This window comes from Aspergillus karnatakaensis (assembly GCF_047715665.1).
Source record: "Aspergillus karnatakaensis strain CBS 102800 unplaced genomic scaffold BJY04scaffold_51, whole genome shotgun sequence".
Classification (NCBI taxonomy): domain Eukaryota; kingdom Fungi; phylum Ascomycota; class Eurotiomycetes; order Eurotiales; family Aspergillaceae; genus Aspergillus; species Aspergillus karnatakaensis.
This window is the reverse complement of record NW_027395763.1, coordinates 222841-250700: the sequence shown is the minus strand read 5'-3', so window position 1 is coordinate 250700 and position 27860 is coordinate 222841. Positions and strand designations below refer to the sequence as shown.

Sequence of the window (27860 nt, the reverse complement as noted above, 5' to 3'; positions counted from 1 at the left end):
TATTTATAATATAATCTAGTTTTTTTCTATATAGGCCTCTTTTTATTTTCTTTTTATAATATTATATTTTTTAAGCCTAACTAATACTAGGTTATTTTTAAGTTTCTTATTAAGTTTAGTTCTAGCCCTCTAGTTTTTTAATCTAGATTTTAAAAATATTTTTCTATTTCTAAAATTAAATAATTTCTAATTAATTATAGTCCTTATATTATTAGATTATATTTATTATAATTTACCAGCAAGTCTTAGAACTATTTTTTTAGTATTCTTTTTAAAGTTTTTATATAATATAACACCCTTTTTTCCTAATATAAAAAGAAATATATTAGTTAGCTATAACTATATTTACTTTAAATTTTATTATTAAATTAGGATTTTTAATCTTTACTTTATAGTATAATTAATTACTTTTCTAAGTTTTTAAATTATGTTCTATACATGGCTTAGCTATAGTACTTAATAATTTATTAATAATTTTAATTATTAATAATATTATTAATTATATAAGGGATTAGTCTAGCAGTTAGTTAGCTTTAGAATATTATAAAAGTATTCTACTTATCTAGTATAACTATCATGACTTAAAAAGAATAAGTAAGCTTTAATATTATATTATATTAGCTTAAGTAAAGAAAAAAATCTTTATTTAATACTTAAGACTAATAATATTAAAGCTAGAGAAGAAATAAGAATAAATAATAATATTTAAAAATTATAAATATCTAGCCTATCTACTAGTCCTAATTAGGTAAGTAGTCTACTTTAGCAGAACCTTATTTATCTGTCTTAGGTTGCTTAACACTATATTACTGTTAATTTGTCTGTATCCGTAATACTACCTATATAAAAGCACTAAGGTCCTCCCTTAGGGGATCTTAGTAATTAGTTTAGTACTAATTAAAGCCCTATTAAGAACCTAGCAAGGCGGGGTCGCAAGGCGGAAACAAGGACAGTTGTCCAGGAGGGGACAGCTAGGAAGAAAAGACAGCAGGTTAGTTGGGACTACAGTTATAAAAGGATAGTAGTCTAGGAAGGACGGGAGTTCTAGGAAGATAATAGTCTATAAAAAGACTACTATTAGGAAAAGACTATTATTAGGGGAGAATAGTAGTTATAAGATAATAGCTACTACCCTAGATAGGTATACTCTATTAATAAGCTACTAGATAGGTAAAAAAGAGCTAAAATAAGTTATAAGTTATATAAGACTATTATAAGAACTATTATAAGGTATAATAATTAGGAAAATAATTACTAAGAACTATTATATTATATTATTATAAAAGATAATAATTAAGATAATAATTAGTATAAAAAATATTTAAGAATACTTATTACTATTATATCTAGTCTTATTTATTTTTTATAATTAATATGAATTATTATTTTAAAATTACTTTTAGAAAAAGTGGTATACTTATATAAACTACTTTATAAGTATTTTATATATAAAATACTTAGCCTTATTTATTTTAATTAAGCTTAAACTTAATTATAACTAGTCTTTATACTAGTTAAATAAAAAGTTATTTAAAGAAAGGGATTAAGTAAGTTAAGTTAAGTATTATAAGCTTATAAAAGGTTACCAGGGTTAGGAAGACACAGAGAGGTCTATTTCTTCTATAACATAGATATTCTTAAATATTTTTTACTTTAATTACTATTTTAATTATTAATTTATAGTAGTTATCCTAGTAGTTAACTATTAACTATCTTTACTAAAATTAGGTAGTTAGTAGTTAATATAATTTTTCTAAGATTTTATTACTAAGATACTAGTTTAGTTAGCAGTTAAAGTTATAATTAATCTAGCTTAAATTCTTATATTTTTCTTTTATACTAAGTATATATAACTAGGCTTAATAGCCTGTAGCTATATATTTATATTATATTATTTATATATTATATTCTAATTTTTTTTATTACTTAAGTTATTCCCTCTAAGCTTATCTTATACCTGTATCCCAGGGCCCGGGTCCAGGGTACCTATAGGTACCTTATGTTTCTGCCTTATGATACTGCCTTGCTAGGTTCTTAACAGATATATATTACTAGATATAATAATAGTTTATTTAATTATTATAAAAAATTTAAGATACTCGTCTTAAGACTAATATAAATATTATAAACTTTAAATTCTATACTTACCTATCCTTAGAAAGGGGAAGGCTATCTACTACTTATATATATCCTTTAAAAAGTAGGTAAAAATAAAAGTCTCCCTTTAAAACTTTTAAAATTTACCTAAGCTATGTTAATACCTTTAACATGTTAAATCACATTATTCTATATACCTAATTACTCTAGTGGGCCTTTAATTATGGTTTTTTACCTAGATAGGCCTCTAGCTTATTAAGCAGTATTTTTATTACTTTATATATTTTATATTATAAAGCAAGCTAGAGTACCCTTTATAATAATAATCTTTATAGTAGTAACCTTTATAATAACCTTTATAGTAACCTTTATAATAATCTTTATAATAATCTTTATAATAATCTTTATAATAATCTTTATAATAATCTTTATAATAATCTTTATAATAATCATTATAATATTCTTTATAATAGTAACCTCTATAATAAATCTTTTATATAAAAGGTTAAATAAAAGTAATACTTAGTAGCTTGCCTTATAATATAAAGTATATAGGGCAGTAAATATACTACTTAGAATTATAAAGGCCTATCTAGGCAAAATTATTAAAATTAAGGCCTACTAGAGCGATTGGGTGTTATTCTATAAAACAGGTAGGGTAGTAAATAAACTACTTAGAATTAGAGAGGCCTATAGGAGTAAAATTTTAAAAAAGAGGCCCATGGGACCAATTAGGTGCATCCAAAACTATAACCGGTTTACCCGGATGATTATTAAAGTTTACGGTGACCAACTTTCTATGTACTTCCGGTTAGCAGTTAGTGGAATTTAATCCCGAAACATCGGAGCTAAGTCGGCGCTCCAGGTTGGCAGCAAAACTCCCCCACACCCACTCTATATAAGAGGCTCACCTCCTTCTCTATACGCCATATACTTCTAAAAAATGTCGGAATTCCTCGCGGGACTGTCAACAGCACCTTCTCGCCGCCATAGAACAAATCACGTAACGGACGAGGAATATGACCGTCAACTTAAGGACTTGATTGCCTACCTCAAACAGCCCAATTTTGTCCCCCCCAACACCAACATCTGCGAATATCTTGAAGTAAGCTCATCTAATACCCATCCAACAAGGACCGAAAATGCTACGCAGTACCTACGCTAACAGCTTCTTCTATAATTCCCCAGGCCATCAATCCCGCCATACACAGCGTATCGTTCTTATATCTCCTGCGTTTCGAGATACACCAGGTCCAGAAAAGAACTAAACGCAATACTCCCGATGATTTACTCCCCGGAGGCACTCTCTGGAAACAGGCTGTCAGATTTTTGCGTTCATTTGACCCAGTTCAGGTTCGGTATGCCGGTCATGAATGGCGCCAGCTTGTTGAGCTGGTAGCTAGCGCTGCAGATGCCGTATCGAGGGTAAGTCACCGTGTCACCCTCTTGTTGACCCAGCATGGTTGTTGTTTTTGAACTGATTTCGCATCCAAAGCCAGTTCTAGCAGTAACTGTGATTAGAGATGCTCTAAAACAACTCGACTCTTATGGGACTTTTATATCGCTGCATCTAATCCTCGTCAAACTCGCCTTGGCCACAGCGTCATACACACATGCACTCCCCATCATGGATAAGCTTATCTACCAATTCCCCGCAGACACAGAACAGGCGCATAGCGAGGTATTTCGATGCTCAGAGCATACTCAGACTGCGGCATTCTTCACAGATACATCTGGCTTCTCGGCAAAATTGACTTATCGGGATCATCTTCTTTTCTTCCTTTATAGCGCGATGATATACATGACTCTTAAGAAATGGGATCAGGCATCTCATTGCCTGTGTGTCGTCATTTCATCGCCGACAACGAACTCGGTTAGTAAAATAATGGTGGAGGCATACAAAAAGCTGCTCCTGGTAAACTTACTAGGATACGGAAAGGTGACTTGGACTTTATCTCGCTATATGGACCAGAGCTTAAGACTGACGACAATAAAATCTTCAGCGTCTTCCCACCCCAAAACTGGTTGCTCCGCATGTGAATCGCATCTACCAGTCGCTTGCAAGACCATACACCTCACTTGCAGAATCATTCGAAGCGGGCGATTTGCAGAAGATGAGTGCCGAGATCGACTTAGGACAACCTATTTGGCGGACAGTGCGTTACAGTTCCCAGGAAACCTCCCAATGATTGCTAACGACTACTTAGGATAATAATTTCGGACTCGTTTCGCAACTACCTCACGCGTATGATAAATTTATGATCATAAAGCTAGGAAAAACATTTTCCGCTCTCGCAATACTGGATGTTTTGAAACGGGCGCCATCCTGTACCAAAAACCCTACCGACATAGAGGAATTTGTGTCTTCGCTGATTATGTCCAATGAACTGGGAGCCACCCTGTCTCAGTCTTCGATTGGTGAAAGCACCACGAAGCTGCGTTTTTCCCTTCGTACCCAGAGGCCCACTTCACAAGAAGAATATGTACGAGCAAGGCTTATACGTGGGAGATCCGCCTTGAATATAATTGCCGAGGGAATAGCACAGACCGACCATGCATTGGAGCTCTCACACGAGAATCTCCATTTTCTAGTGAAGAACCAAAGATGGAGCAGCAACTCAGAAAAGCCGGGCACTCTTGGCTTGAATGAGGACGGCGGGGATATAGACGAAGATCTCATGGGCGAGGGCAATTGATTAGAGTCAGCTCACCACTTTGAGTAGCCCTAGACATCTTTCGTAGGATCGATGAGGTTCGAGGATTATTGCATTAACGCGGCGCAGTCTATCTGGGCTAAGCTAGGAACTAGCCCTTAAGGCTCAAATATTTTGATTGCAATTCTTTCTGTGCATGGTGGCCTGCAGCCTGAATGCCTCGAGCTCGAGATTTGATACATTCAAGTTACCCGATCAACTTAACTACTAGTAGGAGCGATATCGCAGTAACTAGACCACATAGTTACCCCACTCGCCGCTGGCAGTTATCCGTAATTCCTCACGTCTGCAGAGCTGTTTCCGTCAACCTACCGGTACACGATCGCTCAGCATTACTAGTACCTTAAAAAACTCGGAGCTCAATATTCTTGCCCGCCAGATAATGTCACTCACTGAATCATCGGCGATTGATATCGCAAAGGCTGCTGCTTCAGCTTCCCGCAACCTCGCAATCTTGTCGGAAGCGGACCGCAATGATGCCCTCACCTCGTTGCATGATGCGCTTCTCAAAAACAAGGATACCATATTGGAAGCAAATGCAAGAGATCTTCAGGTAGCAAATCGCAATGTCGACGACGGGAGTCTGAGCCATAGCGTGCTCAAACGGCTTGATTTGTCGAGAGCGGGGAAGTACGACGATATGCTGCAAGGAATTCTGAGCGTCAGGAATTTGAACGATCCCAGTATGTCTACGCCGTAACAGGCTTCTGTTTGTCTTATCTATCCTGTACATTTTTCTGATTATGTATAGTTGGAAAGGTGTCACTGAAAACGCTGCTCGATGATGGCCTTGTACTCGAGAAAGTGACATGCCCCATTGGGGTCCTCCTGATTATCTTTGAGGCCAGGCCCGAAGTTATCGCGAACATCGCTGCCCTATCCATAAAGTCTGGCAATGCCGCAATTCTAAAAGGTTTTGTTCTGTGGATTATTCCGCGTCATGCTCTAGCGCTAACACCCTGCAGGAGGAAAAGAGTCTACTGAATCATTTGTCACCATTGCGAAAGTCATTTCTGAAGCAATTACAAACACGCGAGTGCCACTGTCGTCGATCCAATTAGTGAAAACAAGAGCAGCTGTATCCGATTTGCTCGCTCAGGACTCGCTCATTGATCTCGTCATACCTCGAGGCTCAAATGATCTGGTCAAGTTTGTCAAAGAACATACGAAGATACCAGTTCTCGGACACGCAGATGGGCTCTGCTCTGCATACATCCACCTGGATGCCGACCCAGATATTGCTACCAAGGTTATCGTGGACTCAAAAACTGACTATCCAGCTGCCTGCAACTCACTAGAAACACTACTCATCCACCAACACATTTTAAAAAGCATTTTGCCGCTGGTGGCCCGGGCCCTTATTGCCAAGGGTGTGCTTCTTCGATGTGATGCATCCTCTAAGGCTGCGCTGATGGAAAGTTTGACGCCAACGGAAGTTGAGATGCTCCAGGATGCTTCCGACGCCGACTATGAGACCGAATTCCTCGATCTTACGCTAGCCGTGAAGACAATCCCTTCCCAATCACCAATAGCAGATGTCGAGGCGGCAATTACCCATATCAACTCACATTCTTCCAAACACACAGACATAATTGTGACCGAATCAGAAGAAGCTGCCAACTTGTTCACGAAGGGTGTGGACAGTGCTGGCGTGTTCTGGAATGCCTCTACAAGATTCGCCGACGGAATGCGGTATGGATTTGGGACTGAAGTTGGAATCAGCACCAATAAGATACACTCCAGAGGTCCGGTTGGATTGGATGGCTTGACCATATACAAGTACCTGATTCGAGGAAATGGCCACCGAGCCGGTGACTACTTTGAGGGCGAGGGGGGAAAGAAGTATAAGCATCAGGATTTGCAAGTACTATAGCCATAGCCCAGTATCACATGAATCAGACATTCAAATCAACATATTCATATTCATTTTTCCTGAGCCCGATCGACGCCTACTACCGTAAGTTATGATTTGATCAACGAGATGTCTTTACATTCGGCCAAGTCGACTCGCGACAGTGGTCGGCATGAGTCAACATGTTCGAAGGTGACACGATCTCGTATGGCATCCTCAATTCATATGGGAATAACTGCTTGCCCCAACAATTTCAACTATTCCTCATTTAGACCTTGAAACCACGAGACCTTCTGCGACCACGAGCCCTCTCGAACTTCCGACCCTTGCTTCGGACGTAGGGTTTCTACATTTCACCATGTCAGCGCATAAGCAATAATTGACGAATAGGAAAAGATGCTGACCTTGTGCTTGTGGGGGCCGAAGCCGAAGTGCTTGACGGCTTCCCGAGCGTTCTTGGGGCCACGGAGGAGGAGGGTGTTGGCTCCAGTTGGCGCGCGAAGAGCCAGCTGATCCAGAGTCAAAGTCTCACCACCAGCCTTCTCAATGCGAGCTCTAGCAGTGGCGGTGAAGCGGAGAGCGGCCACGGAAAGCTTGGGAACGGTAAGAAGACGGTTGTCGTCCGTAACGGTGCCGATCACGACAATGGTTTTGCCCTGGTGAGACTCGGTCACATTGGAGGCGAGGCGAGAGATCGAGACGGGGGGGCGGTTGATACGGGACATGAAAAGACGGCGGAGCACAACCTTGTTGAAGTTCGATTCCGTGCGGCCTGTGGTGTTCATCCGCATAGTTAGTCCTCAATTCCCAATGCACCGAGCAACTTCCTCGTTCACTCAAAGGTCGGACATACGGGCAAGGAAGCGGTAAAGCTTCACGAGAACCTGCAAGTAGACGTTCTCGCTCTTCGGTGCCTTGCGATGGGTGCTGCGCACATGGTGGCGGTCCAAGTCGATACCTGTTTAACCGGCGAGATCAGTCAGGGTCGCCCACAAGAATTTTGGAAGATCGAGCGAGTTGATGGGGGGAGTGCATGTGTCGCGATTGCAATTGTATTTGCCAATAGCCGGGACACAGGATCTTCGCTGAAACGTACCCATGGCTGCTGAGTGAATGTCGACCTTGAAGTTGGCTGGCTGTCGCACCCGTATGCTTTGAAGCTGTTGAGGGTTTCGATAGATGATTTTCTGATGGACGGTGTGTGCGGGTTGAGCCCTACGCCGCGCTAATCCATTTATAGCAAAGGTTGAACTGGGGTACGCAACAAACGGGTACCCGATTTCCGGCTTCGAACAGTAAGATTAGAACCTTCAAAAGTTTGCATCCCGGATGCCGTTTGTCCGGAATTCCACTACCATCGCCACCGTACAATGACTCGGATTCTCAATTATTGTCTCCTTCCCCATCGTGTCTGGATCAACGCTCATGCACGACAAGACTAGACTACAGACTACGAATCGCAAGCGTCGCCATATGAAAATGTTATCGCTTTCGGCTGAGGCGAATACCTGTCGGCTTGACCTGCTTGCCTTCCAGAAACAACACACAGTCTGTCTGATTTTGGAGATTTTTCCTAGTTCAGCGCAGGGGATTTGCCGTAAGTATAGTGCCCTACCCCTTTCCATTAAGGGGAGGCACTCAGACCACAAATTGTACAGAATGAAACCCTCGGCACTCCAACGGAAGGGTTTCAAGAACCTTCTTGAGTCAGCGCTTTCTTGCGTCGAATGGTCAAATCTATTGGGGTCTAGGCGCAGATTTGCTTGTCCCATCTTGCCCCGTATAGACGGGTATAAATAAGCTCTGAAGTCTATTAAATCATAGCAAACGGCATGCGCATCTCCCGGACAGCCGATGGTTCTCGTCAGATGTCATGCCACGCATCGTCACCTCTCATCCAACCCCAAAAGGAAGTCCCGAGTGAGTTCAAAGCTTAGCCAGCTGCTCGCCATACTTGGTGCAACTTTGAGCAAATTAGGCGTAATGCCCTTGAAGAGGCCACGTGCGCCCTCCTCGGCCACAATGACTTTCACAGCGTCAAAGATAGAGGCATATTGATACCCCATGTTGGACATGGTGTTGATCTGGAAGCGCCTTCGGAGCACATCACTACATTATCGTTAGTAAAACTGATGACAACATGATATGCCGATAGTTGGCAACGCACAATGGGTAGGTAAATGTCTGAGCAATCCCTCCACTGATGGCACCTGCGAGTAATTTACGAAGGGCGCTTGGGGTGGTTTCCCCTTCCGGGGTTAAATATTTCCGAACTGATTCATATGTCATAAAGTTGAGGCCCACCTGAAAAACGTTAGCCAGTGTTATCCACCACCGAGTATTATATTTGCATCGGGCCATACATATGGAGCCACACCAGCAACAGTTGGAATGAGACCCCGATAGAGCGCAAGAAATCCGCCTTCGTTCTTGTAGATCAGCGCCATGGTGGTAAACATGCCTGGCAATTTCTCTCCGGCTTGTTCGCGTTTGAGTGCGGCAAAAGAGGCTGACTGGATAGATAATCTAGTACGAACAATATCAAGAGGGTACGTGACTATGCAACTGGATATTCCAGCAGCGGCTCCGCATAAAAGTCGGCGTATCGGCGTCAACTCCGCACCGGGGGACGGCTCAGCAAACTAGATCTTATCAGTGCTGCTGTCACAGAACGCATACTCATGACGTTAACCAGAATCGTACCCTTTTGTAGAAGTTATAGCTCCCGAATTGTACCGCGGAATACGGAATTATCCTTATGCAATTTGTACCATTTCCTCGCAGAAATCCACGCCAGCCTTCTTCCTTGCCAATCTTTTTGAGAGCCTGCCAGATAGATAATTTATACTCTTCCCTACCCACAGTTTGTATCTGAAGGAGGATCTTCAGACGTTCAAGCGGCGAAACGATGGTTCTAGAAACGGCGCCTGCTACGCCACCGGCGAAGAATGCAGCTGTTACCGGCTCGGCAAGCGAAGTCGTGGTTCGGCTGAGGAGTGAACTCTTCTCAAGAAATGTACCCTAGAACCATGAGCGAAATCCTAGCATAGGGCCATGTGCTTGACCTACCTTAGCAGTGGCAGACTGGGGTAATTGCGAGATTTTTGGAAGAGCAGCTTTGTCACTGCCACCCGAGGTGTCGCGCTGGGTAGTTCCCTGGCGATCTAAGCTCATCCTGGAATGTAATGCAGAGGTCTAACAGAAGATAACCAGTTTGTCTAACGGTGCCTATCCTCACTGACTCCGATATTGGTCCGGAGAAGACTGCCTTCGCCCACTTGAGTCGGAGTGCGTGAGCCGAGCTGAGTGTTCAGCAATTGTATATAGGGGCCAAACCACAGGATGATGCACCGGCCATGTGTAAGTGATTATAGGTGCATGGCGCAATAGGAATGAGAGCAGGTAAGAGAGTCAATCCAAAAGCCAGAAATACACTCAGGGTGTAAGAAGCTAGCTCAGCCGTATAACCTGAGATCAGAGTAAGAATAGAATAGCGAGGTGACTGGTACTGGCTTGGTCGAAAGCTCACGCTCGGTTGTTAGCCCCTGCTTTGGCCCGGTTCAGGACTTCCGAGAATCGCCAGGAAGAAATCGGAAAAACTCCCAAAGGGCCAATAATTCGACCCCAACTCCGAATTTGCGCCTCACTAGTACTACTAAACAGCAGCTTCGTTTTGGCTGTCCAGCCATTAGGCAATGCCAGCGGCTTTAATCAACAGGCATACTCGACATCAATCTATCCAGGATACTCCTTGGCCTTCCGAAAGGTGTTCTGAGCTATGTCCACGACCTATATGACTTGGTAATGAACAATCTAGTAAGGTAGCTAAACCTGCAAAGTAGGTAATGTACAGGCAAATATGGAAAATCCATAGGAGTTGTTTTTTGATTCAATCTGATTTCTGGGCTCTGTTAAGACACAACAGATGCCCAGGTGCGGGTGCGTCATGGGAATCTCCCAAAGAAGGCATGGTGAAGCGTCTCTGGTCACTACCGCCACCTGCAGCTGTAGTCCACCCTTGCATCTCAAGTCTTTCTGACACTTCCTCCCAAGATACCTCACCCATACCGTGTATCTACCTCCTAAACCAGCAACCTTCTCTACCGTCCAAAAACCTGGGTAAAGCCAGTATGTCTCGCCCTGGAACTACGCTATACGTCACCGGCTTTGGCCATGGCACCCGAGCTCGCGATCTTGCCTACGAATTCGAACGGTACGTCCCGCATGTCGATGACCACGCGCTACCATGAACCCGAATCGCATCTTCCTCCACTCTCGCTGTTCTTCTCGGTCGGTCCTCGCGGTGTCGACGCCGAAGATAGTAGCTTCTGTCATGTCATGGGACAATCTACCTGCCCTATCGTAGATATCCTTCCAACTGAGCCCCCGGGGTCGCCTTTTTTTCTCATGCACTTTGCCTTATTTTTCTTGCCCTTTCTAAATCATCCCCAAATGCTTCGACTATTCATCAGCCTATTGCTCAATGTTTTCAAGCTGACGTCTTTAGGTACGGACGTCTCGTTCGATGTGACATCCCTGCACCACGTACCCCTTCCAGCCGCCTGTATGCATCTACCAATCCATTTATCTCTTCCTCAATACTGACATAGATCCCAGTTTTGCATTCGTGGAGTATGAAAGCCGCCGTGATGCAGATGATGCATATCATGAGATGCACAACAAACGGATTGGCCGCGATGATTTATTAAAGATTGAAGTGAGTAGGCACTGGAAGCAGCTTCATCTCACCCCAACTCACGATAATCAGTGGGCCAGGACTCCCCCTTCTGCCTCCTGGAGATTTGACTCCGGCCGTGACCGCCGCCGCGACCGTACCCCTCCTCGCCGTGGTCGCTCTCCCTCCCCGCGCCGTGCCCGTGGAGAGTATTCTCCTCGCAGAGATGACAGGTATGAACGAGACTATGACCGTCATGATCGTGACTATGAGCGGCGCGACCGAGACTATGACCGTCGAGACCGCGATTACGATCGCCGAGACAGAGACCGCTCCCGCGACCGTTCCCGTAGCCCCGACGAAAGAGACCGCGATATCAAGGATGACCGTGAAAGACCTGAAGAAGAGCGTGAGAGGCGCGAGGACGATCGCGAAAATGGACCCAATGGGGAAGATAGGAAAGGTAAGTGATTGATTCCCCTGTTCGGGAGACTTGCTGAACAAGATAGTTCCATTAGAGCCTCTGGCGTCCGCTCACGACGAGCTTGATACTGCTGAGTAGAATCTCTCTGCCAAGAAAGTTTAAGAGCTTTTGATTTCTTTCTCTCCTGCCACTGTTGCCGGGCTCATAGAAGACCGGTTGGACACTGACAACACTTCACCAAGCCCTACGTGCAACGCTTTCTTGAGAGACGGGCCGGTACTTTGCCAGGAAGCTTGTTTTTCTACCCTTCACAATCGGCCTATTTCGTTATTTTTGATCATTTGTCTTTCTCCTATCTCATCAATCTGCTTCGCCTTGTTTTCCCAATTGTTGCGTCTCGTTTTTCGTTCTGTCAAGCTTTCTCTGCTAAGTCAATGAAAGCAAACCAAAGCTGGAGAGCGGGAAGGACTACGGGGATACGGTAAAGAAAAGACGGCTAAGTGTTCAATACCTCTGGCAGTGGTATAATTGTTCGATGTGGCATTCATGAAATTGCATAGCAGCGGGAACCGTTATCGAGCCCACGCCGACCGGCCTCTTTTTCTTTTAACATTCCACCTCCGCCGAGTCAGATCGTCCTTGCCTTCATTCCGATAAAAGCGCTCCGTTCGTTGTCCGCCCCCCTACCCCGTCGCAGATTAATATAACGCGATTTTAATCCACACATCACCGTCCTTCTCGTTTCGGTCGTGATTCGATAGCCGTTAGGAAGGCCCGCGGACTCTGGTTTCAAGTAGCCGTAGCAACTACCCGTACCTTAATCTATTCGTCTTGAACCTGGGTACTGTAGGTAGGTACTTGATCATGAATTAGCACTCGTTATGGATTGTTTCGAATTCGCACCAGACCCGAAGCCACAGCGGCCACCGGCGACGGTATAGAGGTGTATATCGAAATTCTTCAGCAGAATGGAGTTAGTGTGAGTTGTTACATCAACCTGGTTATAACTCTATATGCTCACGTCTTACCACACTGGAAGAACTAGCATAGCGAAATGGGGCACTAAGTAATCACCACCCAAGAGAAGAATTTTTTTTTTCTGGGGTACAGTGTGTTCTTTGAATTAACATACAAAAATAGCCATGTAGAACAACGAGTACATAGGATAATGAGAATGCCTATACTGCCGACATATTGCGTTGAATAACCTACTGCATTTTCTCATAGGTAGCCATGAGTGAGCCTGCGGAATACAAAATTAGATCTGGGTACAGTATTTCTGAAAGGAATAGAGGATCCTTACCAATGAAGGTGGTCACGAGGCGAGAGCGGACCTGGCAGATATCTTCAGGCACAAGCCAGATAGTTGCACCCAGCTTACGTGCGATACTGATGCTCAATTTCGCATTGGCGTAAGCCTGTTCGTCGTTTTTGCCGGGCGTTACAAGATCGTAATCCACATAGGAAGCCTTTATGCCGTTAAGCACGTCAAGGAGGAACACACCGGACCCAATGGACTGGTCCTTGAAGCTGCGTATAGAGGAGTTCCGGCCACCTTTGCGGGACATATCGTTTGCCCATTTGATCATTTCCGAGTCTGTCATCTCGCGCTTGCCGAGGCGGCTCGCCAGACTCGAAAGGGTATTCGTGATATCCCGCCTCATCAGTTGCCATACCAGGCCCAGCGTTAGGGTTCGTTGGCCATCAGTGATATCCGCTCCTTGTACGCCAACCAAGGAGAAACCATGGTGTTTACCCAGTTCGATGGCGTAGTTAGTGTTTTCTACTGCCTTGAAGCGCATCATCTCCTGGCCAGATGTCGGAGGCTTGTTCACATGCCTCCAGTTGACGCTACCAGGAATAACTTTGTCGTAAGCCTGCATCAAGATAGTCCCGTCGCGGAGATCATCGAATAACGAGTTGACGGCCGGCTGCACATCGAGCGAGTTCAGCCAGAGTGTGAAGACTCTTGCCTCCCGCTCACCTTCTGCGTCAAAGTCTTCGACCTCAAGTTTCTCGTCCTCAGTGATCGGGTCAAGACCGGGAATAGTGTTGAATAAGTTGGCAACAAATGCAAGGTTAAGCTTGGGGTTCCCTGCAACAAGCGATGTTGGAGTCAAGAATTTTCGGCAGTCCAGCTTGTCTGCGTTAGTTAGTACTTCCTCTGCACGCTGTAATAGATCTCTGGTCTGGAGCGGTTGCCGTGAACACTGGTCAGGCGCCAGTTGACTAAGGAGAACGGTGTAGTTCTCGCCATCCTTCACGTCGGTTGAAAAGTTTGAGACTCTGTTTGAGAAAATAAGAGTATTAGCTTCCAACCACTGGCATGCACCCCATGGTACTAGCATACTGAACGAATGCTATCAGCCAGTCGAGCCGATGGACCACTCACCTTCTTGGCCACTGTGCATTCTTCAGGTGATAGTTGAACCAGCGCAGCAATATCTGCTCTGGGGGAAGACGTAGGAATTGTTCTAACGTCTCGTCTTCTTCCAACAGCCTGTAGAGTTCGGGGTGAAGCTTGATGTCAATCTTTCCCAGGAGACCGCGACGAATGATTTGCCAGATTAGGCCGAGAATTAGATGCTCCCGCACTTCTATTATGTCCCCACTTCCAATATTCACGACTGAACAGCCAATTCCCTTAGCTGAGTTGATGACTATGTTGTTATTTTCAGTCATATGGAAGGCGTTGAGTTCCTTGATCTTCTTGCCCGATTTATTCAGGACGCGTTCATCAATCGTATCAGGGACGCTATCGTTGATCAATTTCGCTAGAACCAGACCGTCCTTACACTTATCGAACATCTCGAAAGTATCAGTAGGAAAAGGGAGGAGACTCCCAATGTCTGGGTCGCCTGCGAGGACGGCATTTATATGCCTTGTGAATTCTGTCCTTTCATCTTCGTTGATGGTATGCGTCACATTTGAGGAGGATCCTTGGACATGGATGCGCCCCCCAACACTACCTTTCGAGACGTGCCGCGGGGCTCCAGGTGCAGCTGCAGAAACCGGGTCGCGAACAGGTGCGCTTTGCGCCGAACCAGAGCGGAGTTTAGCAATTAGCTGCGAGCCTCAATTAGCTTCCATGTAATCAATGCCACACTCAGATGTTGGCACTAACGTCCACATAATCCTCCAATTCTACTCGGCGGGAGCTGTCAAGCTCGACATCTTTGAGTGCTTGTCGTACAATGTCATAAGGCTGGCGTTCCGATTGTTGCGTGGCCTTTATTACCGTGGCCTCATCCAAATAGCCTTTGTCGTCCAGATCTAGTTTTCGAAATGCATCCTGGAGAGAGAATATCTCCCCCTGCTCAAACTGCGGGTACTTCCTATGAAGAACAATCAGACTTTAACCACATCGGGTGACAAGGTGGGCATAATCGAGCGAGAACAGGAGGACCGCCGCACCTTTGAAGCTTGATTACGTTCATTCTGCTAAGTTCAGTCGCGTCTTGCCAGAACCAGCCAACCGGTTGAATAAGCAAGCACACGGTGCTTCAGAAAAGAAAAGGGGTTCAGCCGGAAGAGAGGGGTTGGCCGCAGATATTTGAATCAGAATCTGGGGTGGTGGGTGGTTTGGTGGGTAGTGTGGCTTTGACAATGACTTAAAAGGAGAGAGCCTGGTCGGCTTTTGAGCGTACTAAGGCAGACTCATATTTACCTTACGAAGCGGGGTCAAGAGTCAGCTTAGCTTTTCTTCAGTGCAACTCCTGCAACATTTGGCAAATTTCCATGTCAATGGCTGTACTACAAGAGTCAGAATTATAGATACAGGAGTAGAATTAGTCTATAGGGATAAAGGTAAGAACTAAGTATCGCATGCGACTTCTGATATCCTGAGCCTCGGAGCTCGAATGGGCGGAAAACAACCAACCTGACTGCTCTGGATGTATGATGCAATAATGCTCAGCCCCTGCTGTCTTCGTAGGTAGGTAAGCCCAGATTCATCCTACTACCACTACGACCAGGTAACTTCCCTGAGGTCGGGCTGCCCCTCGATCCTACGTCATGGTTTCGGAACAAAAAGCTCCCACTGCGCCTTGCCACTTGGGTACCTAATCATTGATCCCTTGAGATCACCAAATCTACACAATCCCTGCAAACAAGATAGGTTCCGCGCTTGAGAATTAGATACACGCCAGAATAACCACTCAAGAGCCTCAACCTCGAACTCTATGTGGCCCTTTTACTCGCTGCCTAAGTGAGTGCCAAAGTCTTGTCCCAACTGTGCCAAGAATGACGGTTGTGCCTGGAAAACTACCGGAAACAAAACAGCGTCAGCCGAATCTCGTAAACGTCCTTTCTATCCCCCATTTAGATAGAACAAATTCTCGATCTACAGCCCCCTCTCGTATCCTTCGCTATCCTTGGACCTTTTCTCCACCTAGAAACTAGCTTGCCTGATTCTGTGCAGGCGCAGAACTGGCTGCAATTTTGTCAGGGTGAATGTTCCTTTGTGTGCCTACTGCTCTAAAGACACCGGGTCTGTTGGTTGTTACCGAATTCAACAGCATTAGTCGTGCCTCCAGCTTCAACCACCATATCCCGTTCCACCGTGTGTTCTCCGCGTTCATGGCAAGGGAATCATCTTCGAAAGGGACGACAATACCAGGGACACTCTCAACCAGCAAAAGCGCGAGGACCCCCAACACTCAGTCATCGGCTGATCGAGATTCCCAGGATGATATACTTCTACGATCCCAGGGGCAAGACCACACCATCTCTTATAGGCAAAGACTAAGCCTTCGCCATTACCCTCCAGACTACCCTCCCCCTGCACCTCGATGGTATTATGCAATCGACTCTCCTAAATGGAAACCATCTCTCTCAGAGCAGAAAAGAAAGGATTCGAAACCCTTGCCTCCTCCGAAGAAATTTGTCCCTTTCACGTCAAAAGACTCTCAATCTATCGAGCATGCATTCCAAGAACTGTGCAATTTCGAATTGAAGCGGGAGCAGACCCAACATGGCCGGCCGATAGACAAGACTCGGGATGAGCCTGTAAAGGTGCCTGTCAACGAGGATTATCTTTTCGACGTGAACATAAATCAAAGGGAGCTTGGTCCAGCTTATTGGATAGGCCCTGTTTATGAAGTTCGTCGGGGCACTTGGTTTTACCAAGAAGGGTCCACAATCAGGCCATGTGAAGAGAACCTCGCCACTCAGCTTGAGGAGGGCTATCTGAAAGTCAAACCGTGGCGCTCAGACGAGATCAGGGAGCTTGTCTCTCACGCTCTGCCGGCAGCGACTACGCGTTCCGAGCAAGGTTGGTCAGGTGCGAACACTGCCTAGCTAGCGGGTGAGGGCTGATCATGTAGATGTCATCGAGAACACATCCACTACACCTGCCAACGAACTCCGGAAACACCGGCTCTTCGGTTCCTACATGAACAATATTGTTACATACCAGGATTCGACCACAGCATTGCTCACTAGCGATGACTTTATGTCAAGAATGAGCACAACCGTATTTCAAACCCTCGGCGCAGTTTCGGGAACCAGACTGGTACGTGGGTTTGTCGAATCTAAGAAGCCCAGTGACGCTCAAGATAAGAGAAGCTCTGATCAGAAATCGGCTTCTGAGCCACCATCCACTGACTTTAGCACGAATGCTACTTCCAAGCGAAAGGCGGAGCCTTCGAATTCAGCATTACCGCAAGAGAAACCACCTATAGATGCAACTCCATCTGAGACGAGACCTATAACGACACTGGAACGACGTCTCTCCTCCTTAGCAGGTGCGCAGGACTCGGTCGATCTAGAAGAGCAAGCCCGAAAACAGGAGGAGCAGGAGATGGAGGACTCGAGGGAGGCCGATGATGAAGACAGGCTGAGAGAAATCGATCACTTAGTCCTTGTTACTCATGGCATCGGCCAAAGGCTAGGTCTGCGTCTTGAGAGCCTCAACTTTATCCACGACGTGAACCTCCTCCGGAAAACGATGAAGCGGGTATACAAGAATTCACTGGATTTGCAGGCACTCAACTCGTCTTTTCCAGATAAAGGGAAAAACTGCCGCGTCCAGGTTATTCCAGTGTAAGTTTGAGAATAGTGGTCACTTCCGTTTGAAGTATGGTAAGTCCGCCTGGCTAATTATAACTAATTATGGCTAGGTGCTGGAGACATTTACTCGACTTTCCTTATAAAAGGGTTGGCAAAAATCGCAGGGAGCTAGATCTTGCAGACGCAGACTCATTTGAAGACGACATTTACCCTTCATTGTCAGACATTACGCTCGAAAGCGTACCGGCTGTCCGAAATCTTATTTCCGACTTAGCTATTGACGTCTTACTGTACCAGAGTAAATATCGTCAACGTATATCCGCTATAGTCAGAGAGGAATGCAATCGGATTGTTGAACTCTACAGAGCTCGAAACCCTCAGTTCAAAGGTACAGTGAGCCTTTGTGGGCACTCCTTGGGAAGTGCCATCTTGTTCGATATCCTTTGTTCCGAGAATATGGATGCGAAAAGGTCGGCGGAGCTAGGTGAAAAAGCTGCCGCTAATCCAAACGCGTTTACTTTCGACTGTGAGGAATTTTTCTGTCTAGGATCTCCGATAGCTTTGTTTGAAATGCTCAAGGGGAACATCATTGCCGGGCGGCCGCTGAGAAAGCATGAAGATGGTAATGAAGACGACATAGCCAACTCGGATGTCACGGCAAAGCGACAATCCGCTGGCCTCAGCGCGGGCCTAGCCATGGGTGATGATCAGTTTGCTGTTTCTGTGCCCAAATGTGGGCAACTGTATAATATATTCCATCCTTCCGATCCGGTGAGTTATCGAATGGAGCCCCTAATATCTCCAGCAATGTCATCTCTCAAGCCACAACCTTTGCCGTCTGTCAAACGGAGCATCTGGAACGCATCTGGCCAGAGTCTTTCGTTAATCGGCAGCCGCGTGGGTCAGAGTGTCGGGTCTTTATGGACCAACTTCACCTCCGGCGTTGCGAGTAGCCTTCTGAATCGTAGTCTCGGTATTACTCCTGAAGAGACTCCTCCGCAGCCCAATTCAAGCACCCGGCTTCGATCACAGCAGCGATTCTCACCGCCGAGAAGCTTCGATGACATGGGAGATCGGAGCCCTACATTGATAGACACGGATATTGAAACGCTCTACGAGGGATATCAAAAGGCCAAGGTAAAGCGCGAAACAGAGGCATCCGACCCAGAAGAAGTGCATGATACTGGGCTGCGGGAACTGGATCGTGGTCTAAAGAAATTGAAGCTCGAGGACGAGAAAGTGAGATTATTGAACTCTAATGGGCGAGTCGATTATAGCATACAGGAGTAAGATCATCATTCCCCTTCTCCCCTACCTGCCTCGCGGCATCTTCTTGTGTATCATATTAACTAGATGCAACAGAGGGGCGTTTGATATTTCCTTGATTGCAAGCCTTGCCAGCCATCTCACATACTGGTCGGACGAGGATGTGAACCACTTCATGCTTTCACAAATGCTCTGCAGAAAACGTGCGCCTTCGAGGGATTAGCAGCCGCCTTCTACCGATCGGGCTTTAGTAGATTGAACTTTTATTAGATGCTGCTAGATGCTGCTAGATGGTTGTAGATGGTTGAACATATCAGGATACTATTTGGGAACACAGGCGCATTTACCACCCTTTACTTTTAAGATCTACTTCTATGGGCTGTATGCGCCTTTCAAGTCACCCGACTACTTGATCTCGGGAGCCTTCGAGCTACGATACTTGTTTGCCTTGTTGCTCATAAAATTTTCAGAATGAAGTCTTACGTATATGGGGCATAAGCTCAGGGCTGCAACAAGAGGGTGTCTATGCACCCTCGAAGACATAGCAAGCGGTCTCACAATTTCAGGCCACATGATGGGGTCTTCTTTGCTTGAATGATGGAAAGAAGCACCGTATCAAGCCTCGTTGTAGTGGTTCTATCAGACTTAATAGCGTGTCCGCGGTATCGTGTTGAAATTTTAAGGAAACAGGATATGCACGCTGCCGGCATGCGATGCTTAGCCGAAAAACTATATATGTATATTCTGTCGTGAGTTTAGTGCATCTAGAGAACTATAGCCCTCAATGCTTGCAGCAGGATAGAGAAAACGAAGCCCCTGGCGACAACCTCGACCTGGAGGCTATCGAAGACTTTACCAAGAGCCTCTCGGCTAGCTACCGCCCCCATAACGCTTGTAATAGCCTGAGGAAGGCCCCTCTGTACGAGTGCCCGACGAGCAGCCTCTCGCTGGCGCTCCTTTTCGGCATCGGGAATAGCCGCAGGCCAAGAGCTGAGTTCCTCCGCAGTTGGCATGGCATTCTCGCGCAGTTTAGCCAGATACATTCCAATAGCCTCGTCGGTTGTGTTACTGTCGATTATAGAGTCCTGCAGTAATTGACGGATGGTTTCCAGACTCGGGTTACCCGGTCTTAGTATGTAAGTCTTTGCTGCATTTAACAATGTCCGGCGAATGTTCCAGGCCGAAGACAACGAGTATAACTCGTTGATGACAGCAAATATGAGCTCCACTGCCATCCGTGTCTCATCTACAGAGATAGCCCGTCCAGCCGATGTGTCTGTAGATTTCCTAGTTTTCGTTGAAACTGCGTCTTTCATTTCAGTCTCTTCTTGGAGAGTCACATCACTCTTGTTTAATGAAACCGAGTCAAATGAGGCTCGATCAACTTTTTCATGATGGGCGTCAGAACCAGACTCCGGAGTTGGTATGCGGGTGCCTGATGACTCTGTGAAAGACGCGGCTGGCAAAGCGAGATCAGCTGATGTATCGCTCAGCTTTGGCGTTTCGGGTGATAGGGCGCTGTCTATCACATCGCTGCTTGGCCTCAATTGCATGGTCATTTCCTTTTCATGGCCACTAGCCCTTGAGACGGACTCGTCGTTCTTTTGAGTAAAGCCACCTTGCTTGATCCCACTGCTTGGGCTTGGAGAAATTAGCGATTTTCTGTTCGCCACGCCGCTGAATACTCCAGTTACTCCCTCAAGAACAGCTTTGCCTCCTCCAGAGACGCCTTTGGGGGCGTTTGATAGTACGCCGAGAACACCCTTTCCTACATTTTCGAAGGCAGCCTGGCCCGGAAAGACAAACCCTGCTTTTGTCGAAGAATCCGCCGCCTCAGAACTAAGGCCTGTTTCTCTTTCTAAAAACCGTCTCATGGTGGCGCTCTCGGCGAGAGGTTCTAGTTGAAGAGCATCCTGAAGGTATCTTTCTAGATCGCGTGCAAGAGTTTGCTTTGTCCGTCCTTTCCAGGGCGGCACCATTGGATGAGCCTCCCCAAAGCGCAGTTGGTTCAATCTTGATATGGTGCCTAAAGTATCATGGATAGACTCGAAGTCCACGTATCTTTTGAAAACCATCCAACCGCTAGCGCGCCCAGAGCGCGGTTCAACCTGAATTAAATAGTCTGATGTAGGTTTCGATCGCAAAGTAGACTTGTCCCCAGGGTCAGCACTATCATCCACCTTTACAAGTGCACGATGAAGGAGAGCGGCTGGGGACGACTCAATGTTCTCTGCTAGTAAGGTTGTCGATGGAAGACATGGGGAAACAAGTGAGCTACTCGATTCGCTCAACCCGGCCACTTTTGCGTCGTGGCCCTCTCCGGCAAAGCCAGTGCCTGCCAATGGACCATGGAGTTCTCCGGAAGAGCTTGCCACGCTTGTGTTGGAAATGGTTCCATCAACGCTGTCGGAGCCAATTCCTTCCATACCATCACATTGTACAGGCTGCACCATCCGCTCGGCGTATTTTGGCAAACCCTGGGCCGCGATCAGCTCACTTAGACGTTTTGCTTCGAGCATTGCCTCCTCTGTTGCTGGGTCTTTCGTTCTAGGTGCCTGGTCAGAGAGCGAACTAGAACCCACAATGCTACCATCCTTGGACACAGGTGCAGATTCCTTTACAAACTCCCCGGACACTTTAGCTGCTGTAACGCCATGGTTTCGAGCCCCCTCCACACCCGCATCAATTGCGCTCATGATTTCAGATTCACCCTCACTAAATAGGTATGTAATCCACCTGTTGATGAACTCAGGTTTTGACATATTTGCGATGCTGGAATCAAAGACAACCCCAACTAAAATCTCACGTAGGAAGTTTCTGACTGCGAAGCAATTATATGCAGCCGGCTCTAGAAACCTGGAAAGAACATCGTCGGCTATGGTTCCAAGTTTTGTGTGCTGCTGCTGGCGCGTTAAAAGACTCGATAGGTTGCTCTCGGGATTGGACTCGAGATAACGGACAATAGCGTCCTCTGATGAGAGGCCGGGGTCCGCAGCCTCAAATGCTGCCGAGAGCTCGTTCAAGAATACTATGACCATTGAAGAGGAATTTGTGAGAAATTCTAAGAAGGTGTCCGTGGTTTGTTTACGGGAGAGATGAATAGAAACGGAGGTAATAAATCCGCTTAGAAGCTTCCGGCATGACGTGGGAAAGCTCAGTTCCGAAGGAAGAATCGAATCATACCAGTGACTTATCAATCGCCGGTAAGCTTATGATATGGTACAAGATCCATGCACTTACTTCACGTAATCCCTCATTGCTGCATCAATCAATGATTGCAGAGCAGTGGCTGTCGCCGGGCCAAAGGACGAAATATCCAGCTCTGTATCCAAGGCTCCATCTATATCATCTTTTTCAAGACTCGTAGGACATCCGAGGGGTTTGTTGCGCTCCCATTCGAGCAATCTCTGAACCACGTTCAGGGAAGTTTGTTTCCTGTTGAGACTTTGCAATTCGCCAGAATGCTCGTCTTGTGATTTCTCCCATGACGCATGTAGCGCAACACCGAGCGCTGTGCCGATGAGTAGTAGCCCGAGTCTTCCCAGAATGATGTATGTGACGCCCGCAAGGCAAGCGAGGACGAGAAGCAGTCTTTCATTACTGCATGATGAGAGAAAATCTAGCACAAAGTCCAACAAGTCTTTCATCTGCGTGACATTGGATTTACCAGCGCCTAATCCACTGTCCTCAGTGTGTTTAATTGTAGCGTCATTGGAAGGTCCTTCAAGCTGTTCGACTGGGGTGGGCTTGAATCGGAGCGAAGAATCGTTTGAATCGTCCATAATCGGCGAAGGTGCGGTGTTATCATGAGCCGCAGTCACCCTTCGGGGGCTCAGTTCCGTTTGGTCTAACTCGGCACATGAAGTTGGGGAATTTTGCTGATTGTTTGATGACCTGCGTTCTATATGAGGCGAAGTGTTGTTCGTTCTTTGCGGGCTTGCTTGCTTACTCCAAGAATACAGGTCTCTTACTAATAGACACACAAAGTTACCTTTCACAGCAATGATCTCCGTCATACTAACTACTAGGTCATTCTGGGTATAGTTGTTTATTTACCTTAGCCTCAGGGATTGATGGCTTGGTGAACTACACAGCGTGCTTAGCGCATAGTATGTTTGATAAAGATGGTACCTATATGCCTACTCCGTAGCCACAAACTTACGGAAACACCATACTTAAAGAGAGACGATACTAGTAGCCACCCTTTTGTCCTCGTTAACCCTCAATGTCCTGGATGCGGGAATAATTTATAGGGCAAATTTGGTGAACCATGCAACGGCGTCTGAGACTGGATTTATTTGCTTGGTAATCCTGGTATGGCTTCTGAGCGGGTCTTTCAGATGCAGCTGTGACCTTCCGCCATGAATGTCAGAGGCTTGACGGAATAGATCAGACTCAGCGCCGGTCCCGCAGCGTTATTAGAGAGTTTCGTTAAAGAGGACTCAGATGCAGAGGAGGATTAGCATAGAAAAATCACCAGCACAGAGATATGAAGATAACCCCCTGCCCTCCTTCTGTCTAATTTAGTTTGATAGTGCAAAGACAGGCACGGCAAGAGTACTCATTAAGGAATTTATATGAAATACTGTAATTAAGTTGTGTAGTCAAGAGCCGAACGAAGGTAGTAAGCCTACGGGCAAGCAGGTCTCGAATTAGAGAATGATCGCGAGTCGATGGCATTGATATACATGAGTAAATAAGTGGCCGTGAAAGCCAACTGAATTGATTGTCAATGTGGTACGTGTATACAAATCTACAGTGCCCCCTCGAGATTGTTTACAATCGCGAGGCCGAAACTACTTGAATAGTCAGGACCGAGGCGTATGTATCCACGAATTACTAACAACCTCGCCATGGGGAACGGCAAAGAGGTCTTCCGTAAAGCAATGGAAATGGATCTCCGCTATCCGAGTGAGTCCAGGCATTCAAAGTACATGTGCTTCATGCCAGATGTAAAGAAGATGGCGGTGGTCTTATACCAGACAACTGAGGTAAGATAAAACATCGTCTGCACGATCGAAGGGCCTGGATCATGGTTCGCAACCCAGTAATCCAAGAGTCACCGCGACTTTATGTACTTTGTATGCGATCCTTGAGCCACCAAAGTACCACCAGAAGAGATTGCGACAGAGGTGAAAGCAAGTGTCTTCCCCAGGCGATCGACGCGGCCTTGGATTTCCAGCCAGTCACCAGTCCTGGCAGAGGAAAGGTAGTTGACATTGATATTGGTGCTGACTCCTGTTGACTCCAATCCATGAGAAGCAATCGCAAGCCCACCGGCCCAATCCGTAACAGTGGCGGAGAAGGATCCATGAAGGCCGCCTTTGGAGTTCAGGTGCCTGGGGCCGACTTGAAGCCTGGCAGAGAATAAGCCTTGTTCAGCATGATAAATGTCCACGTTGCTAAGCAGAAATTCGTAGACTGGGCTGTTGACTCTGATGCGGTCCCAAACATTGAGGACCTTTTGTAATGGTACGTTCGCTTCATTCAACGGTCTGGATGAGGTTTGCGCCATGGTGGAATGTTGAGCAAGGGAAAAAAAAAGATGATTATTATTTGTGTGAGAGGAAGCGGAGAGCTGCTCAAAGCGGTATTAGTAGGCAATATTTCCAGGTCGTCCCCAAGGCCTATACCCCTTCAATAACTAGCCTACCTACCGTCTCTCGTCATCTCAGCTCTACGAATCATTAGAATGTTGTTGAACAAGCCGATGTCGAATGAAAATATCTATTTTTTATGACTTCCACCGGGTAGAATTCTGATAAAGACAGCGACTAAGTTTGCCAATCTATTAATTCTGATGACTCCGTTGAGTAAGCATCACGGACGAATCCCCGTACCGTGGAAGGCAATCTCGAGGCTACGCCTGGAAGAACGCGAGCATGTTTTGCTCTGAGTAGTGTCCGCTGGCCAATCCTCAAGTGCTCGAAACGAAATAACCTTGGAACAAGATCCATTGCTGTGACCTTAAGAGGGCTGGTCTCAGTACCTGAATCCATCGTACGGTCGTCCTACTCGGCAGCTTTATTGTTCACCACGCTAACAACAATTATTATATCAGATTAACTTAATATAGTAGCCTCATAGTTCCGCAGTCCGCAGTTTTCCCCGCTTCATGGGACGCCAATATTAAAACACAGACACCAAAAAAAAAGGATATGATCACGAACCTGCGCGCGACCATTCATGTGGCCCAATCGTTTCGACCCAGAACTCGACTTTGATATTCTCTTAAAGGCCTTGCACTTCTTATATCTGTGCAGCTTTTTCTCGAAATCTTCTTATGCGATTCGAATCAAAATGGCTCACCACGGTGCCGTGTACAATCGTTGATCTACCGCGAATACCGAGCTTTAAGTGCTTCTGATACCAGGCCAGCTTCGCATAGCCGGACTATCTGCGACCTCGACTATAGAAAGCTCCCGGTAATGATTCAGCTAAACTCCGCTTTCTGTACCGGTTTTAGTAAACGAACAGCCGCTGACTGCGTACATAAAGCGTGCATGCTTGCCTCAAGCGGATTTCGATCTTGAGTTTTCAAATCGTCGTTACTGGGCTATGCTCAACCACAAAAATCATATCCTCTCGCCATGTCTACTTCTCCAGAGAGGGACAGGGAAGGGATTGCCAATTCCAACTCTTCGGCTATGTCGAACGACTTGATGAGCACCAAAAAACGCTCCAATTCCGAGGCCACAGAATACCCCCGGAGGCGTGCCACTATTGCTGTACGTACATCCTATGGTTTGAAATGTATTCCCCATGTCTGCTGTCATCTTCGAAGCGGACAGTATATTGTTTTCCTTTCAAGTCCTGCAAATCCTGAAACGTTTCCATCAGCCTGGAGGGCTACTGACCACCTTCCTGAGACGTTAAGTGTCAAATTTGCCGTCTTCGGAAAACGAGATGCAATGGAGCACGCCCAAAATGCAACCTTTGCCTTGAACTGAACGCCGAATGCGTTTATAGAGAACCCGGCATCAAACTAGATGCAGGGGATAAGCTGATCATTGAGAGGCTCACAAGGATTGAAGGACTGCTACAAACCAGCCTGGCGTCCCAGCATGCTCACTTTCCAATGTCCTCAACTTCTCCCGCAACTAGTAACGACACTAACATTGGAAGCGATGATGCAGCTGCAAAGTTGACTAGTCATTTGACCATACCTAGGACTACTTCGATCGTCGGCCTTGGCTCATGGGCAAACCCACCGACAAGTATATCGACAATGCCGAAGGTGCACACTACCCCGGCCTTGAACCTTCTCAATTGGCCATTGATCAAGGATCTAATCGCCCGTCCATATGACCCACAAACTCTACTACAGTTAGAGATGGCTCGCGAGCCGCTGAAAATGACAACTCCCGTTGCGTTTGAATTATCCCACGCCCCGGCTTACATTGACTCTTTCTTTGAGCGGGTCAACGTTTGGTATGCGTGCGTCAACCCATACACTTGGCCACGTTACTATAACATTGCTGCATCTCTCAACTTCAGAGAGGGCCCGGAGAGCTGTGTGGTTCTCTTGGTTCTGGCCCTCGGTTGCGCCACGCAATATGGCAGCATCGCTATGATATCGACTGATAGAGACCCTCCTGGGTTATCATTATTCATGTCGGCTTGGAACCTGTTGCCATCGATTATGATGCGCAACTCAGTTGTCGCCGCTCAATGCATTATTTTGGCTGCCGCTTATCTATTTTACCTGGTTCGGCCACTGGAGGCCTGGACCTTGTTATCTAGCGCCAGTTTGAAGCTACAGCTGCTATTTGGGGATCCTTCACGCGTACCTGCCCAATGGAGGGAACTAAGCGTCAGAGTCTATTGGAACGCCCTTCTGTTTGAGAGTGATCTGCTCGCGGAACTTGACTTGCCCCATTCTGGAATTGTGAGTTTTGAAGAGTTGGTCGACCTGCCAGGAGGCTTCGACGAAGACGAGAATGAGGATGACGAAGATGAGGATGAAGATGAGGATGAAAACGAACACAGTGCTAGGGAAAAACTCGTCCACTCCGCTGGCCGTGATGACCCCTTCTACTTTCTGGCCGAAATTGCTCTACGAAGGCTGCTCAACCGCGTCAGCCATATGATCTATCAGAAAAACAACACCCTCACCCTTGTGTCTCTGGCACCTATCGTCTCAGAGCTAGATTTTCAATTATCGCAGTGGTATGAGGGCCTTCCCCAGCCCGTTCGGTTTCCAATCACACACACGCCTATATCAGATCCCGTCCAGACAGTACTCCGCCTGCGATACTTTGCCTGCAGGACTATAATCTATCGACCATATATTTTAGCCGTTTTTGAAAATGAGCAAACGTCTTCTGACTCTTGGGTGCGGGAATGCTGTCGTCGCTGTCTCGAGGCTACCCTATACCAACTAGAAAACATCACCAGCCATCGTGAGGGCCACCTTCCATATCTGTGGCAAGGGGCATTATCAATGGTGTCTCAGTCATTGCTGATCATGGGCGCTACCATGTCTCCTGCGCTATCCACTTTACTCCCCTCTACCTTCCGAGTAGACGGCATCATCTCTAGCGTGATAGCGGAGGTCGACCGATACGCACACCTTGCACCAAGCCTAAAGCTGTCTGCGGAGATTCTCCGCGACGCAGAACGACGGCGTCAGATTTGCCTTCGGTCTTCAGGGAAAAGAGCTTAAATAATGTCTGACAGACCTAGCTCATTGACAAAATTGACAACTTTGTCTAATGTATACATGAATCAGAAACCAACTGCCCAGGGCAGAGCAACTGGCCATATGTTGTATAGGATACTATATTATAAGCTCATACTCTAGCATTAGTTTATGATTCATCC

At 46.3% G+C, this 27860-nt stretch overlaps 11 protein-coding genes across 11 annotated transcripts; 5 read left to right on the top strand and 6 right to left on the bottom strand.

Annotated features, from left to right (window-relative positions):
* The first annotated feature begins 2969 nt into the window (after positions 1-2969).
* Positions 2970-4993, top strand: BJY04DRAFT_122138 (putative COP9 subunit 3). Its single transcript, XM_073708356.1, has 5 exons — positions 2970-3202; positions 3286-3522; positions 3593-4036; positions 4101-4253; positions 4305-4993. Exons 1-5 carry the CDS (start codon positions 3041-3043, stop codon positions 4791-4793), a joined length of 1485 nt encoding a protein of 494 aa, XP_073567746.1. The 5' UTR covers positions 2970-3040; the 3' UTR covers positions 4794-4993.
* Positions 4986-6850, top strand: BJY04DRAFT_122235 (glutamate-5-semialdehyde dehydrogenase). Its single transcript, XM_073708358.1, has 3 exons — positions 4986-5494; positions 5563-5724; positions 5777-6850. The coding sequence occupies exons 1-3, from the start codon at positions 5194-5196 to the stop codon at positions 6682-6684; spliced, it is 1371 nt and encodes a 456-aa protein (XP_073567745.1). The 5' UTR covers positions 4986-5193; the 3' UTR covers positions 6685-6850.
* Positions 6726-7831, bottom strand: BJY04DRAFT_197135 (60S ribosomal protein eL18). Its single transcript, XM_073712450.1, has 4 exons — positions 7760-7831; positions 7517-7621; positions 7068-7435; positions 6726-7009 (listed from the first exon to the last, which is right to left on the bottom strand). The coding sequence occupies exons 1-4, from the start codon at positions 7761-7763 to the stop codon at positions 6932-6934; spliced, it is 555 nt and encodes a 184-aa protein (XP_073567744.1). The 5' UTR covers positions 7764-7831; the 3' UTR covers positions 6726-6931.
* BJY04DRAFT_122156 (uncharacterized protein) lies at positions 7783-8682 on the bottom strand. The gene has a single exon (XM_073708357.1). The coding sequence runs from the start codon at positions 8433-8435 to the stop codon at positions 7974-7976; it is 462 nt and encodes a 153-aa protein (XP_073567743.1). The 5' UTR covers positions 8436-8682; the 3' UTR covers positions 7783-7973.
* BJY04DRAFT_197131 (putative mitochondrial carrier protein) lies at positions 7826-10580 on the bottom strand. Its single transcript, XM_073712449.1, has 6 exons — positions 9733-10580; positions 9367-9684; positions 9027-9305; positions 8831-8967; positions 8322-8772; positions 7826-8260 (listed from the first exon to the last, which is right to left on the bottom strand). Exons 1-5 carry the CDS (start codon positions 9835-9837, stop codon positions 8550-8552), a joined length of 1062 nt encoding a protein of 353 aa, XP_073567742.1. The 5' UTR covers positions 9838-10580; the 3' UTR covers positions 7826-8260; positions 8322-8549.
* Positions 10581-10793: 213 nt separating this feature from the next.
* BJY04DRAFT_221696 (RNA-binding protein) lies at positions 10794-11900 on the top strand (the record flags this gene model as incomplete). The annotated part of the gene is made up of 5 exons (XM_073717201.1): positions 10794-10876; positions 11171-11227; positions 11281-11380; positions 11432-11801; positions 11848-11900. The coding sequence occupies 5 exons, from the start codon at positions 10794-10796 to the stop codon at positions 11898-11900; spliced, it is 663 nt and encodes a 220-aa protein (XP_073567741.1).
* Positions 11901-12389: 489 nt separating this feature from the next.
* Positions 12390-15374, bottom strand: sac6 (fimbrin). The gene is made up of 5 exons (XM_073708355.1): positions 15177-15374; positions 14887-15097; positions 14155-14828; positions 13066-14048; positions 12390-13005 (listed from the first exon to the last, which is right to left on the bottom strand). The coding sequence occupies exons 1-5, from the start codon at positions 15197-15199 to the stop codon at positions 12971-12973; spliced, it is 1926 nt and encodes a 641-aa protein (XP_073567740.1). The 5' UTR covers positions 15200-15374; the 3' UTR covers positions 12390-12970.
* Positions 15375-16340: 966 nt separating this feature from the next.
* Positions 16341-19657, top strand: BJY04DRAFT_230329 (DDHD family phospholipase; the record flags this gene model as incomplete). Its single annotated transcript, XM_073719270.1, has 4 exons — positions 16341-17034; positions 17087-17804; positions 17882-19057; positions 19134-19657. 4 exons carry the CDS (start codon positions 16341-16343, stop codon positions 19258-19260), a joined length of 2715 nt encoding a protein of 904 aa, XP_073567739.1. The 3' UTR covers positions 19261-19657.
* Positions 19658-19801: 144 nt separating this feature from the next.
* Positions 19802-22819, bottom strand: BJY04DRAFT_209642 (PX domain protein; the record flags this gene model as incomplete). The annotated part of the gene is made up of 2 exons (XM_073714154.1): positions 19802-22226; positions 22278-22819. 2 exons carry the CDS (start codon positions 22817-22819, stop codon positions 19802-19804), a joined length of 2967 nt encoding a protein of 988 aa, XP_073567738.1.
* An 894-nt stretch (positions 22820-23713) lies between these two features.
* Positions 23714-24581, bottom strand: BJY04DRAFT_197103 (PaaI family thioesterase). Its single transcript, XM_073712448.1, has one exon. It carries the CDS (start codon positions 24550-24552, stop codon positions 24097-24099), a length of 456 nt encoding a protein of 151 aa, XP_073567737.1. The 5' UTR covers positions 24553-24581; the 3' UTR covers positions 23714-24096.
* Positions 24582-25364: 783 nt separating this feature from the next.
* BJY04DRAFT_121981 (putative C6 finger domain protein) lies at positions 25365-27832 on the top strand. Its single transcript, XM_073708354.1, has 2 exons — positions 25365-25765; positions 25915-27832. Exons 1-2 carry the CDS (start codon positions 25628-25630, stop codon positions 27700-27702), a joined length of 1926 nt encoding a protein of 641 aa, XP_073567736.1. The 5' UTR covers positions 25365-25627; the 3' UTR covers positions 27703-27832.
* The last annotated feature ends 28 nt before the right edge of the window (positions 27833-27860 follow it).

Coding starts and splice junctions, on each gene's coding strand:
- BJY04DRAFT_197131 (XM_073712449.1), bottom strand. CDS start 9,837: ATGAGCTTAGATCGCCAGGGAACTACCCAGCGCGACACCTCGGGTGGC. Junction 9,306..9,366: donor GCTATAACTTCTACAAAAGG/GTACGATTCTGG, acceptor GATAAGATCTAG/TTTGCTGAGCCGTCCCCCGG. Junction 8,773..8,830: donor CAGACATTTACCTACCCATT/GTGCGTTGCCAA, acceptor ACGATAATGTAG/TGATGTGCTCCGAAGGCGCT.
- BJY04DRAFT_121981 (XM_073708354.1), top strand. CDS start 25,628: ATGTCTACTTCTCCAGAGAGGGACAGGGAAGGGATTGCCAATTCCAAC. Junction 25,766..25,914: donor GGAGGCGTGCCACTATTGCT/GTACGTACATCC, acceptor TGAGACGTTAAG/TGTCAAATTTGCCGTCTTCG.
- sac6 (XM_073708355.1), bottom strand. CDS start 15,199: ATGAACGTAATCAAGCTTCAAAG. Junction 15,098..15,176: donor AACGTAATCAAGCTTCAAAG/GTGCGGCGGTCC, acceptor TGTTCTTCATAG/GAAGTACCCGCAGTTTGAGC. Junction 13,006..13,065: donor CCTCGTGACCACCTTCATTG/GTAAGGATCCTC, acceptor TGTATTCCGCAG/GCTCACTCATGGCTACCTAT.
- BJY04DRAFT_197103 (XM_073712448.1), bottom strand. CDS start 24,552: ATGGCGCAAACCTCATCCAGACCGTTGAATGAAGCGAACGTACCATTA.
- BJY04DRAFT_122138 (XM_073708356.1), top strand. CDS start 3,041: ATGTCGGAATTCCTCGCGGGACTGTCAACAGCACCTTCTCGCCGCCAT. Junction 3,523..3,592: donor CTGCAGATGCCGTATCGAGG/GTAAGTCACCGT, acceptor TCGCATCCAAAG/CCAGTTCTAGCAGTAACTGT. Junction 4,254..4,304: donor GACAACCTATTTGGCGGACA/GTGCGTTACAGT, acceptor ACGACTACTTAG/GATAATAATTTCGGACTCGT.
- BJY04DRAFT_197135 (XM_073712450.1), bottom strand. Junction 7,436..7,516: donor GCTTTACCGCTTCCTTGCCC/GTATGTCCGACC, acceptor TGAACACCACAG/GCCGCACGGAATCGAACTTC. Junction 7,010..7,067: donor TCGGCCCCCACAAGCACAAG/GTCAGCATCTTT, acceptor GGTGAAATGTAG/AAACCCTACGTCCGAAGCAA.
- BJY04DRAFT_122235 (XM_073708358.1), top strand. CDS start 5,194: ATGTCACTCACTGAATCATCGGCGATTGATATCGCAAAGGCTGCTGCT. Junction 5,495..5,562: donor CAGGAATTTGAACGATCCCA/GTATGTCTACGC, acceptor GATTATGTATAG/TTGGAAAGGTGTCACTGAAA. Junction 5,725..5,776: donor CAATGCCGCAATTCTAAAAG/GTTTTGTTCTGT, acceptor AACACCCTGCAG/GAGGAAAAGAGTCTACTGAA.
- BJY04DRAFT_122156 (XM_073708357.1), bottom strand. CDS start 8,435: ATGGGACAAGCAAATCTGCGCCTAGACCCCAATAGATTTGACCATTCG.